At 43.6% G+C, this 12,431-nt stretch overlaps 1 protein-coding gene across 8 annotated transcripts in view; it reads right to left on the bottom strand.

Annotated features, from left to right (window-relative positions):
- The window catches only part of AFF3 (AF4/FMR2 family member 3), a 522,207-nt gene that overhangs the window by 119,798 nt on the left and 389,978 nt on the right, over positions 1-12,431 (bottom strand). For all 8 annotated transcript variants that reach the window (XM_034658987.1, XM_034658988.1, XM_034658989.1 and 5 more), the window contains one exon: positions 2,479-2,530. In XM_034658987.1, coding sequence (XP_034514878.1) covers positions 2,479-2,530 — 52 coding nt within the window. The remainder of the gene's footprint in view (positions 1-2,478; positions 2,531-12,431) is intronic.

Raw genomic sequence — 12,431 nt, 5'->3', positions numbered from 1 at the left:
CAGGGAGCAGGGCTGCGGAGCCTGTGCTTACTCACTAAACTAGCCTGCCTCTTCATCCCTGAGAGCGCAAAGACAATGAGGATAAAGGAAGCATTAGGCAGAGTATTCAAATACATGTGAGTCTGAGGCGAACTGGAGGAAGGGCAAACAGGCACAGCAACGTGAAGCTCTTGTGGATATCTTTTGTCACAGCAAGTGACCAATATTCACAAGGACAGCCAGATGTCATGTAGGAGAAGGCTAAGGAGTTTGGTATGCTCTGTTTATTGAGGCAGGGAAATGTACAATACATTTTTGAAAGATTTTGGGTTAAGGGACAAACTCTGATGAATANTGTTTATTGAGGCAGGGAAATGTACAATACATTTTTGAAAGATTTTGGGTTAAGGGACAAACTCTGATGATATCTGGTAAAATCATTTATGTGAAACATTTAATTATCTTCCAATGACAGAGAAAAGCAGTGTGTGTGTGTGTGTGTGTGTGTGTGTGTGCGCGCGCACACGTGTGCACGCATACGCACGCTAAATCTCTACTCTTTAGGGGCACAATCATATTTTGGTCTTGCAGGGAAAAAAATACCATATCATTAGTCTTTTTTAAAAGGATGGAAATTATGATTTTGTGATTAGGCCAGGCTATAATTATAGGCCAAAGCAGGATAACTTAATATAATTAGTGTTAGAGCAATCACTTAAACTACCACATACAAACCACTGTCTGGAGTCTTAATTATACTACTGTACAGAAATCATTCATTCTTTCAGCTGCTCTCATTGCAAATGATGGAAAGGTATACACTCATAGGGACTAAATATAAGAATAAAGGATCTAACCTGTATATTCCCAATACAATATTATCCATGGTCACAGATTAGAAAACAGTAGCTAATAAAGCAAAAATGATTTAATTTAAAGTTCTTACTGCCTTAGAGAACGTGTCTAGTGCATCCTTGATAACTAATTTTTTTTTAAATTGAGTTTTCAGTGGAAATATTTCCTCGAAATAACTCTAGAAAATTCTTTCCAAATTAAGAAAGCTTGCTGAATGCAATACTCAGTGAATCCCTTTTCTAATATAAGGGATACACAATCTACAGATCTGGTATGACTTAATCCACAATGTACCTTAATGAACCTCTCACTGGGAAATACATGAAGACATGAATAGCTGAAAGTCACATAGATGAGGAACCAAAATTAGGAGTGAAGTCATTTTCAGCTCTGCCAAGATTGCTGTGTTACGGGTATCTGACTGTCCTGGTGTGCACACCTAGAAACAAAGTCATCAGTCTCCACAAAACCCGAAGCCTGAGCAGCTTTCCTTGCTCAGTTAACCTTTCTTCACTTGGGGTTTTCCCTGCCTGCTACTCTAGTTTCAATGGGAGTTCTATTTCACACCCAGGCCCTTCATTGGTGCCTCACCTTCCTCTTTAAGGTGAACAAACTCCTCTGTGACCTCACAGCCACATTCTGCTTAGATGCTCTTCCTGGAATTGTTCCTTTGACTTTCACTTCATCTCCGCACACTTTGTACCTTATGTGCATTTGCATGGCTAGACAGCTGAATCGCCTGTAGAGCGCTCCATGACACCTTTGTATGAAACTCACAATTCCAAGAGCAACCGCATACGGTCTCATAGTGCGTGTAAAAATAACTTCTGGAAAGACCTCTCTGGATTGTCTGTGTACCTACCACATTTGCCCAAACTTGACAAAATACCACACAGATAATAAGAAAAAGGAAACAGAAGTGGAAGAAAAATCTATTTTTTGTGTTTTCAAACTTGCTTTAAAATACAAACATTTCCTGCAATGGAGAAGTTGAAAGTGATTAATGTTATGTGGATATTTTTCCACCTTAACTGACTGATCAGAAGAGTATTTATAAACCCCTGACTGATGCCTCGAGCTTGTAAATCAACACCAGGGGAGAACACTTTAGGCACATTTATCATCTAAGACAAACAGCCTATTCAGAGCATGATTATTTTTTATTCATCATTTAAGTTTCACCTCTACGTTTGCTTCTGCTCAATGTTAATAATATCTGTATAAAACCTCTCAATATTTAATGTTACAGCTTGCCCGTTGCATGCTGATGAGGTTAGGTCACACGCTTGATCTCTATAAGACCAGTAAGCTTTGCCAAAAAGTAAAGAAAAAGAAAAGAAAAAGAAAACAGAAAAAGGGTCTATTTCATATTGAAGTCTGATGCTAGCTGGCTTCCTTGTCAGTTCCCATTGTTGGTTTCAATGACACAAAAATCACAGCATCACAGTTCTAAGCGAAATTCAGCCCAAGATATTTTAGGGGACTGGCCCCATGGCATGTAAGCTCATAATTAGCAGAGGGCACCCAGCATCCTACAGCACTACAATTTTGAGTGTGTACAACTCAGTCAACTCCCAGGACAGCCCACTGGGTCAGTGACACTGTGTCACATTCAAAGGACAGCAACAAAAAACTAAATCTTACCTGCTCATTCTCCTCTTCATCACTACTTAGCTTAAGGTCATCTTCTAGCATTCTGAAAAAAGGAACAAAGGGGTAACAGAAACTTAGCAAATTCAAAATAATTCAGCACCAAAATATCTTTATTAGAGCTATGTTTCAATAATAAGTATATTCCCTAATTAAAAAAAACAAAACCTTTCAAGCCTTTTCTTCTGATGTACATAGGAAATAACAAACTGCCCAATCATGAAAATTAACTCTCACAACAGTCCTTCATAGGATCGGATGGGTTGCTTAAGAATATGAGGTTGTAAACCAACGGAATCAAATAGGTGCTTTTGCTTGAGAAGTTTAAATCCCACAGGTACTGGTTCAGTGTTTGGCACGTGACAGGTGCTGCGCTGTGTCTCCATGACTATTCATGGTAAACAACAAGAGAGCAGGTAGAACTCTGCCAACAGCGATAACACAATAAACTGGAGCTGTGAGCCGTAGCTGCTTAGGTCCCCACCAGTCAAAGACCTGGAGAAGACATCTCCTCCAAGACTCTGCTGGAGGAGGAAGACCAAATGGGAGAGAACTTTCCGAAAAGACTCCGTGAAAGCAACTCTCAAGTGCCCCCTGGTTCTGTCTGATTTGCCACGCTGAAGGCAGTGGGGAAGGATACTTTTGGGTCCATAGAGTCCAAAGTAAAAATGTACAAACAGAAAATCAAACCCTCTTATTTCGGACGATGATAAAATTGTATTCTTAGTAGCACTGCTGAATTGTTTATAGGATAATAGTTTTCAGATTAATTCATTTCAAAAGAAATCTCACTCAGATGGTTACTCTATAATGCAAATGAATGCAGGCAGAGCTGCTCAGTGGGGGGTGGAGGGTGGGGAAGAGTCCATTTCTGATGGACCTTGGGACTCCAGGAACCAGTCCGAAGACCACTGAGCTCATGTGCTTGAAAGACCTCACTGTCCTCCTTTAAGTCACCCTCCAAAGACTGCCCCCTAAAATCTGCCTCGTTTCTGTAAAAGCCAATTATAGGCCCATCATCAGTATATTCCTCTGAATATCTTTATAAGTAATTTCAGTGACTTTTGGGGTGAGCTTGGGGTAAAGATTTGCCAGGGCAGCACGTGGACCCAGTTTTGCCCCAATTGGCTATTTATTTGGAGAAAATCACTTAACACCCTCATTCTGGTCCCATTTTCTGAGTTGTAAAATGACAGGTTATGCTGGGCAATCTCTAAGGTCCAGTCCTGCTTTAGATGCCATGAATCTAAGGAATAAAGTCGCCCCCTCTTTCGTAAAGTAGAAAAACTCTTGTATTTGTTGTAGAGAGCACAGCTGAGATATTTCTAAGCAATTTCTGGTGTACCATTTAAGCCATAAGCATTAGGACGCCAGATCTGTTTCCTCACAGGTGATGGCTATTCTACCAGTATGGAGAAGTATCACTCTTTTAGTATTTCAACCACAGGCAAACCAAGAAAGCATCAGCAAAGACTGCAGAGCTATATCCCCAACTGCCCTTTGTCTCTGTCAGGCGTGCCATCCATTCCCCTTGACCTCATAAACTCCTACCCTTAGCTTCAAAGGGAAGAGACACGGTGGTGATTTATTACAGCATTGTCGGGGAAGACCCTTCTAAGAAGGGGACTGTGTTTTCTTTGTCCTGGAGTCCCCAGAGACTAGTCCAGTGACGGCACACAATACAACACCAGTTTGTTGGCTGGTCTGGGGCACCTTCCCCAAGCCTATTTTCCTACCAAAAGGCACAAATGCCTTTCTGATGAAAAAGCCCCAGAGAAGCAGGACCATTTCTTGCCTCACTCTCGCTTTAGGGGTAAACTGCCAGCTGCGATTTGGTTTCATCTCGAGACTGCCCTGCAAGCACTGGGTGTTCCAAGTGTGGGTGGTCCTGTCAGTGGGTGGGAAGATGGAGGGGGAAGGACACCACAATCATCATTAACAGCTCCTTCCTTTGTTGTTGGATGGAGGTCAAGTCAAGGGTGACCGAGAAGTTTCATCTTTATATGGATGATAGCATGTACAGACTTGAAGGCCACTGTCAACCAGCAAGAAACCCCAACATGCCCCAGAGCAAGGGATCTCAGTTTGGCTGCAAACCAGCCATGTGACTCGGTCACCACACGACTCTGGCAACGCTGAAAGGAACCACAACAGTAAGAACAGTGTGTGAGGTTCTAAGGTAGGGAATACAGCTGATTTTTGTTTATTTTAAGCATGTGCTAAGTGTGTAAACACATCACTGGGTGTTTGTTTGAATTTCATACTGTCTGTCACATCCCCTGATCCCGGGCAAGTCACACCTCTGGGCCTCAGCTTTGTCATTTCTGTATTTGCCATTGTTTCCAGAAGAGAAGCAGTCAGAGATCCACCTTGCTTTGTGAATTTTTTATATTAAAAAAAATGAATTTATCGTGTTTCCGGCTGAGATCTGAAAACAAAGGGTCAAATGTAAAAATACCTCATATTCAAGAGAGACTTCCCGAGAAGTTAGAATCCAATTAAAGTTCCGAATCTTGAAATGGGAGGAAGTGACACTGAAACACTAAGTCCAACAGTTCATACACATCCCACAGCAGTCCTGGGATGCTGCTGTGACCAGAACTTGCAGCCACAGACCCGGAGCAGACAGTCACCACCACTCTGTGCTCAATTGCCAGCAGTCACACGCCGAGGGAATGGACTCTCAAGGCCATCCAGGAACACAGTCCAGCCCCTGTGCTTTATTCTGATGGTCACAGCGGAACCCCCATGACTCAACATTCACTGCATTCTTCAAGCCAGGCCTAACTGACTTGAGGAGGAGGAGCCAAAGTGGATATCTGAGGTTATAGCTAAACAACAAAGCATGGTTGGAGAAGAAAAATGCTGTAATCCCACAAGATCCTAATAAACGTCAGTGTGTGGAGGGTGGAGGCTGGGATTAGCTCCATGTAAACACACAAAGGGCACTGTAGCAATTGTGCCCCCAACTCCAATACTACTCATTTGAGAACATTTATCATCTATTTCTGAAAGGAATAGATTGGCATGGGTATATTAAACAAGAACAAAAAACAAAGGTTTAAACCAAAAGTAAGAGAAAATCCAAATTAAGTGTTGGTGAGGCCAAAGGGCAGAGGAAGGTATGCTCCGAAGGGTTGGAGGCAGTTTGGGATGGGTCATCTGTACATGAGCTTTGGCATCTTGCTGGCTCGTGTGGGCAACCTGCCACACCCCTACACCCCTACATCTGAGCACCACGGGGCCTTCCTCCAGCCAGTGATGCCCACCCAGCCAGAGGTGCTCCCTTTCACATTCCCTTAGCCCTTCCTCTTCTCAGCCCCTCAGAGGCTGGCCCCCCCACCCCCCCGCCGGGCCTGAACTGTTGATTAGTAGCATTGCTCAGTGTTGAATGAATGTTCATGCCAGGCCAGCTAAAAGCACTTTCTACACATTACCTTGCTCATTCCCACACAACTCCTCCAAGGGGGGCGCTGCGGCGGCAGGAGGCTGTTGTGCTCAGAGCATGGACTCTGCAGTGGGGCTGCCCAGGATGAGTCCTAGCTCTACCAATCAACTAGCTGAGTGACCCGATACCTGCCTCAACGGGTTTTCCAGAGAAATCGTTACATAATCATTGGAAAGTGCTTAGCACAGAACCTGGTGCAGAACAAGCGATTCAATAAATGTTCGTTTTTATTAATAATCCTTTTTTTTTTATCATCTCTGAGGGTAATCCCTTAGAGCATTTAAGGAATTTGCATGGGTAAACAATTTGGGAGAAAAGATGTTTCTATAATAATGCCTTAAATCTAAGCCCTTTGTTCTACTTTCTGGACGTTCTGAAAAGATGAGATTTTCTAGAGGTTGTGGATAGGTAATGTATTTTAGGTTATAATTGCTGCCATGGTTGATTGATCGGACGTGGCTTTATAGCTACAGTGGACACAACACATGCCCGTCAGCCTCAGTGCACAAGGAGATCTTCCCTGAGGGCCAGAGGGCAGCCAGATGGCCAGGAGTCCCCTAGCAGGACCCACTGAGTGATGAGAACAGGTACGCTTAAATAAAATAGACAATAAAATGAAGTGAGGCCAGAGAGCAGAGGTGCAGCCAGAGGACATGCTGTCACTGCTGTCAGAAGCACTCCCAGGTCGTGCCCGTGGTGACGTACCCGCGGAGTCTGAACAAGGTACCCAAGAACTGAGACACCAAACGACGCAGGCAGGGTTTTTAAACACGCAATTAGATGATTAAGATTCTACCTATTTTTCACTGGGGAACTGCCTTAGACAACAGTTTCTTAAAATTATCCTCCCAGGCTTGTTATCACACGCCTCTCGAGCACCTGGGGCAAAAGGTCACGGGGTTCTGAGGCCTGAGGCCCGGGCTGAAGGTCCCCTGCTCGCACGCAGGGAGGGAGCCTGGCGGGGACGGCTTCCACGCGACGGCGCGACGCCGCGGCTCCCGAGCTCTGACGGGGGAAGCAAGCACACACAGTTCCACGCGGGGTGCCCGGTACTACCTCAGGTGGAGCTCTCTTTCCGCAAGCGAAGGACGGACGGGCGGGAGCCGCGTCCAGTCGCTCGGCCATTTACCGCACTCTCCTGCAGTCACGTGGTACCGGGGGTGGGGCGGGCCTCACGTACCAGGTTCCGATCAGCACTGGCGCTCTGGCCATTTGAACAAGGCCTCGGAACTGTGAAGCTCTGGCACGCACAACTCTCACAGAACCCAGCTGCCTCACCTGGTATCTGCGGCAGCTCTCAGGAAAGGGAGAAATGAAATAAAACCCTTACGACTTTAATATCTGATGATGGCAACTTTCTCACGGGTGGCATTTTTAAATTGGGCAATAGACACATCTCTGTTGTTTCCAGTCCTTACATTTCTGAGGTACAACACGTCGCAGGGAGCATAAACAGTGTCCTACCCTTAGCAGATGGCCATCGGCTTCTCATGCTCCCCTATTTCTTCATAGGTATCGCGAACGGGCACATTAACTACCTTCGAAGGTAATGGCAGTCATTTCACAGAGCAGTGGTTTTTAATTAATAGGATTTCCCCGGAATTACTTGCCATTTGGGGCCCTTAACAGATCTGAATCCTTTAGCCCTTTAAAGTTATCTCATTTTGCTTGATCTTAATGGCTTTAAAAAAATCTGACTTTTAATTGGGCTGTTTGATTTTCAGATTTGCTTCTATAGCTGGTGCTACTACTGTCTCCACCTATTTGAGATTTAAAGCCAAAGAGAAATGTTTATGACTCCCCATTAAACATATTCATATATGCAAATATCTATTCTAGCAATTAGCTGTGCACGATAGCCTACTGGTTATGCAAGTGCGCCCCTCTGCAGGTACTCCCCAAGCCATCATCTCTACTGCTCAGAACATGGGAAGGAAGTTATAAAACACCTTTGATTGTCTGAAGTCCACTGCTCTGTCAGGGTCAGTGCTACCATCTGCCTGGACTTATTTTCACAAACAAGTAACCACTTTCCTCTCTGCATTTGTTCAGAAGAATTTAGCTCCTGCCATTCAAGTAAACCAGGAGCCAGAAAACCCAGGAGAGGCTCACACTGCCGCGGGGGTGGGGGGGATTGGGAATTCAGTGCATCCAAGGCACAAATGAAGTAACTAGATGACCTAAGAGTTTTCAACTCTGATGTTTTCCTATCCAGGGTTTCATATCTACATCTTTTGAAACAATGGTGGTGAATAGGGAGATGGTGTTTGCTCACACGTATCTCCTTCCTAGACTTCCTCTTCCAGGGACTGTTCTGGTTGTTGATGAAATCGACAAGTAATCTAATTCTGCCATGTTTATCCTGTGGTGGAGGATGAAGTTCCACTGTAGCTCTTCTATTTATGACCTTGTTTTTTCTTAGGGCCAGTAAGTTCCAATGGTCCTTTTCTCCCACTTACAAGCTGAGTGCACCTGCTACCTTCTACACAGGTCTGTCTTCCCTGGGGGCCAGCATCTCATTTCCTACCATTTAGGACTCTCACAAAAAACCAACCTCATTTAGAAGACCTGCTAAACTCTGATGAGGTATGAGATGAATGTGTGCTTTCGAAATCTCAGTTGAGCAACTGCCTTTCCCAATAGGACCCATATCTAGTATATTAATACAGAACAAATGGAAATAAAAGGAAACTGAAAACCAACACTAATAAAAAAAACATAGTCAGTGGTACTAGAGTGTGGGGTGGGATGAGTTCTGGAGACTAGAGTGCTCAGGAAAAGCTGCAAGGAGGAGGGAGTACCTGAAGGGCTTCAAGATCCTAGAGGAGTGGCTAAGTGTCTGCCTTCAGCTCAGGGCATGATCCTGGCGTTATGGGATCAAGCCCCACATCAGGCTCCTCCGGTATGAGCCTGCTTTCTTCCTCTCCCACTCCCCCTGCTTGTGTTCCCTCTCTCGCTGGCTGTCTCTATCTCTGTCGAATAAATAAATAAAATCTTAAAAAAAAAAAAAAGATCCTCGAGGAGGCAGATGAAGTCAGGGACCTCCATCCTGCCCCACAGGGGAAGGGTGACAGCCAAGCACAGAGTGCTTGGGAATGGAGGTGGTTTATTTCTCTTACTCCCATGGTATTTTTTTAAAGTAATGCATACACATAGTTCAGAACTCCCCAAATAGCATAAGGTATACAATAAAATGTCTCCCTCCTGGTCTTCTTCCTACCCTCTTACTTCCCACTCTCATCCCCCAAAGTCACCCCTGTCTGTAGCTTCTTATATACTATTTCAGAGTTTCTTTATGCATTAACAAGCAAATATGAATGCAGCGCATTAGATCCATCAGGGTAAGTACATGATATTAAAGAACAACTATGTGGTGGACAAATAAAATGTTAACTGGACCCTAATTGTCTGTCTGTGGCAGGCAGCTTCTAAGATACTCCCAAAGATCCCACCTCCTGGTATTCATGTCCTCGTGTACCCTCCTCTCCCGAGTGTGGCTACACCTAGTGACTGGCTTCCAGTAAAGAAAGGAGGATAAATTGATAGGATGTTACTTGTGAGTTTAGGTGACCTCTGCCTGCTGGTGTGCATACTCTTTTCCTCTTCTTGCCAGCCTACTTGGATGGAAAAAAGCTGCCATGTTGTGAGCTGCCATATGGAGAAATTCCTGTGACCAACAGCCAAAGAGGACCAGAGGCTGGTCCTCAGCCCAGCCACCCAGGAATAACTGAATCTTGCCAATAACCACACAAGTGAGCTTGCAAGTGGGTCTCTCCCCTTGTAAGGCTTGAGATGACTACAACGTACCCACACCTTGCTGCCTTGTGAAAGACCCTTAGCCAGAGGACCCAGGTGAGCCCTGCTCAGATTCCTGACTGACAGAAACTGTAGAGTAATAAATGCTGTTTGAAGCCACTAAGTTTTGGGGTAATTCGTTAGGTATCGATAAGTAATTCATGTGCTGGCAGATGACATTAAATATTTAGTGTGTCCCTTTTCAAGATCACTCTCAGCTGTTTGAACTAAAAGCATTAGTAGCCATTATTCAAGGCATCCAACAGAAGTATAATGTGAGCCTAAAAGGTAATTAAAAAGTTCTAGGGGTGCCTGCGTGGCTCAGTCAGTTAAACGTCTGCCTTTGGCTCAGCTGATGATCCCAGGGTCCTGGGATTGAGCCCCGCATTGAGCTCCTGGCTCAGCAGGGAGCCTGCTTCTTCCTCTCTCTCTCTCTGCCTGCTGTTCCCCCTGCTTGTGCTCTCTCTCTGTGTCAAATAAATAAATACAATCTTTAAAAAAAACTTCTGAAAGCCATGTTAAAAAGGTAACAAGAAACAAGTAAAACCTAAGTCAAACCACAGTCAAAGGCTGACTGTGCAAGGGAAACCCTGTACACTTGTTGCTCTGACTTATTTCTTACCCACTTCTTTTGTGTATAATAAAGACATATCTCACGAAAGTTATTTAAAACACTCTTTGTTTTTTTTAAGTTGTGTATTTTTAAAAGCATGCCGGTTGTTTTTTTTCACTTGGAATTGCAGTTCTACGTAGGGATGCTGAGTGGCCCAGAGGGAACTCTGTCTAGGAGAAATGGAATGCTGGGCCTGTTTTCCTTGAACACCCCATGGATGGAAAGCACCCAGAAGGATGTAAGTGCCACATTTTCATGTGACCATGAAAATACGAAAATGCTCCATCTTTTCCATGTAGGGCAATGCAGTCCACGGTTATAAAGAAGCATTTCCTGAACACATTAGACTTTAAAATTGCTTCCTCCGGAAAGCATTACAGGAGAAGAGGGCTGTGGGTACTCTATCATTTCTATCAAAAAACAACCGAGGCTTTAGAAATCGCACTTTAATAGGGAATGCTTTCTCCTCAAAGACAGTTTAAAAATTCCTATCCTTGTTTGTTACAAGGACTTCTAGAAAATTAGTTTTTGAACTTGATATTCTCAGTATTAGAAGATTCAGTTTCTGAGTAAATTCAAGTACAGTGTGTGAAACAATAAGATCCTTTTCCAAGCAGACAACAGAAGAGAGGCCAGAGGACCCTGACTGGGAACATTCTCGGCTACACAGGTCTGATGATGGGCATTTCTTTACTTACTCCTCCTTGAAGGGAATTTAAACCTAACCAGAGGGGAAATGAGATATGTACATATATGGCTCATGTTTGTGATGTCAGATATTAATTGGTTGTCAATAAATTAATAAGCTGGCTGCCTATTCTGTTTGCTAACTAATGGTTACCTTATTTAATTGATAACTTTTGACAGTAAGAATGCACCGAACCTAGAAGGGTCATGCATCCGCTAGGTTAGGATTTGTCCTTTCGTTCATGATACCTGTTTTTGCATTTTTGTGGCTATTGTTATTAATAAGTTAATTGCCAAGACAGTCCCTAATTGAGAGATTTATTTGAACTGATAAACTGTTCGAATTAGAAAAGAGAACCAAGTACAACCTCCTAATTAGCAAATGCATGTACTTTAAGTTACACCAACCTTACAGGTTGCCTGCGAATGGCATAATGCAGTGGTTTCTAAACTTTACTGCACATCGGAATCACTTGGGATCTTTGGGAAATACTGATGCCTGGCTTCCACCCCACCCCCATATTCTGATATAACAGGGGTGTGATCTGGGGATCCAGGTTTTTAAAAGTCCCCCCAGGTGATTCTGATTTACAGCAAAGTTTGGGAAGCACTATATAAGGTAGAACTGTGCAAAGAGTCAGAAGAGCTGCATGCCTTCAATAGTTCTGGACCTAAACTCTGAAGTTTCAGTTTACCCATTAATAAAATGGGATGATAGGGGCACTTGGGTGGCTCAGTCAGTTAAGCGTCTGCCTTTGGCTCAGGTCATGATCCCAGGGTCCTGGGATCCAGCCCCACAATGGGCTCCCTGCTCAGCGGGGAGTCTGCTTCTCCCTCTCCCTCTGCCACTCCTCCCCATTCATGCTCACTCGATGTCTCTCAAATAAATAAAGTCTTAAAAAAATAAAATGGGATGACAGTTGATTCAAATGAGACAATAAAGGTGAAAGCACACTAGAAATTGCAAAACTGTATAGGGGCTTCTCATAAATGGGGTTAGCATTTTCTTAGGTGCTTTAAAAAATGCTGATTCATTTTGCACAGTGAAGGAAACCATCAACAAAATGATAAGACAACCTACTCAATGGGAGAAGATACTTGCAAATGACATATCTGATAAGGAGTTACTATCTGAAATATATAAAGAACTTCTACAACTTAACACCAAAAAACAAATAATCCAATTAAAAAATGGGCAGAAGACCTGAATAGACATTTTTTCAAAGAAGACGCACAAAGGGCCAACAGACATGAAAACATGCTCAACATCACTAATCATCAGGGAAATGCAAATCAAAACCAAAATGAGATATCACTTTACACTTGTCAGAATGGCTAGAATCAAAAAGACAAGAAATAACAAGTGTTGGCAAGGACGTAGAGAAAGAGGAACCCTCATGTACT

Source organism: Ailuropoda melanoleuca, chromosome 4 (genome assembly GCF_002007445.2).
Source record: "Ailuropoda melanoleuca isolate Jingjing chromosome 4, ASM200744v2, whole genome shotgun sequence".
Taxonomy (NCBI): Eukaryota; Metazoa; Chordata; class Mammalia; order Carnivora; family Ursidae; genus Ailuropoda; species Ailuropoda melanoleuca.
This window is presented reverse-complemented; position numbering and strand designations above follow the sequence as displayed.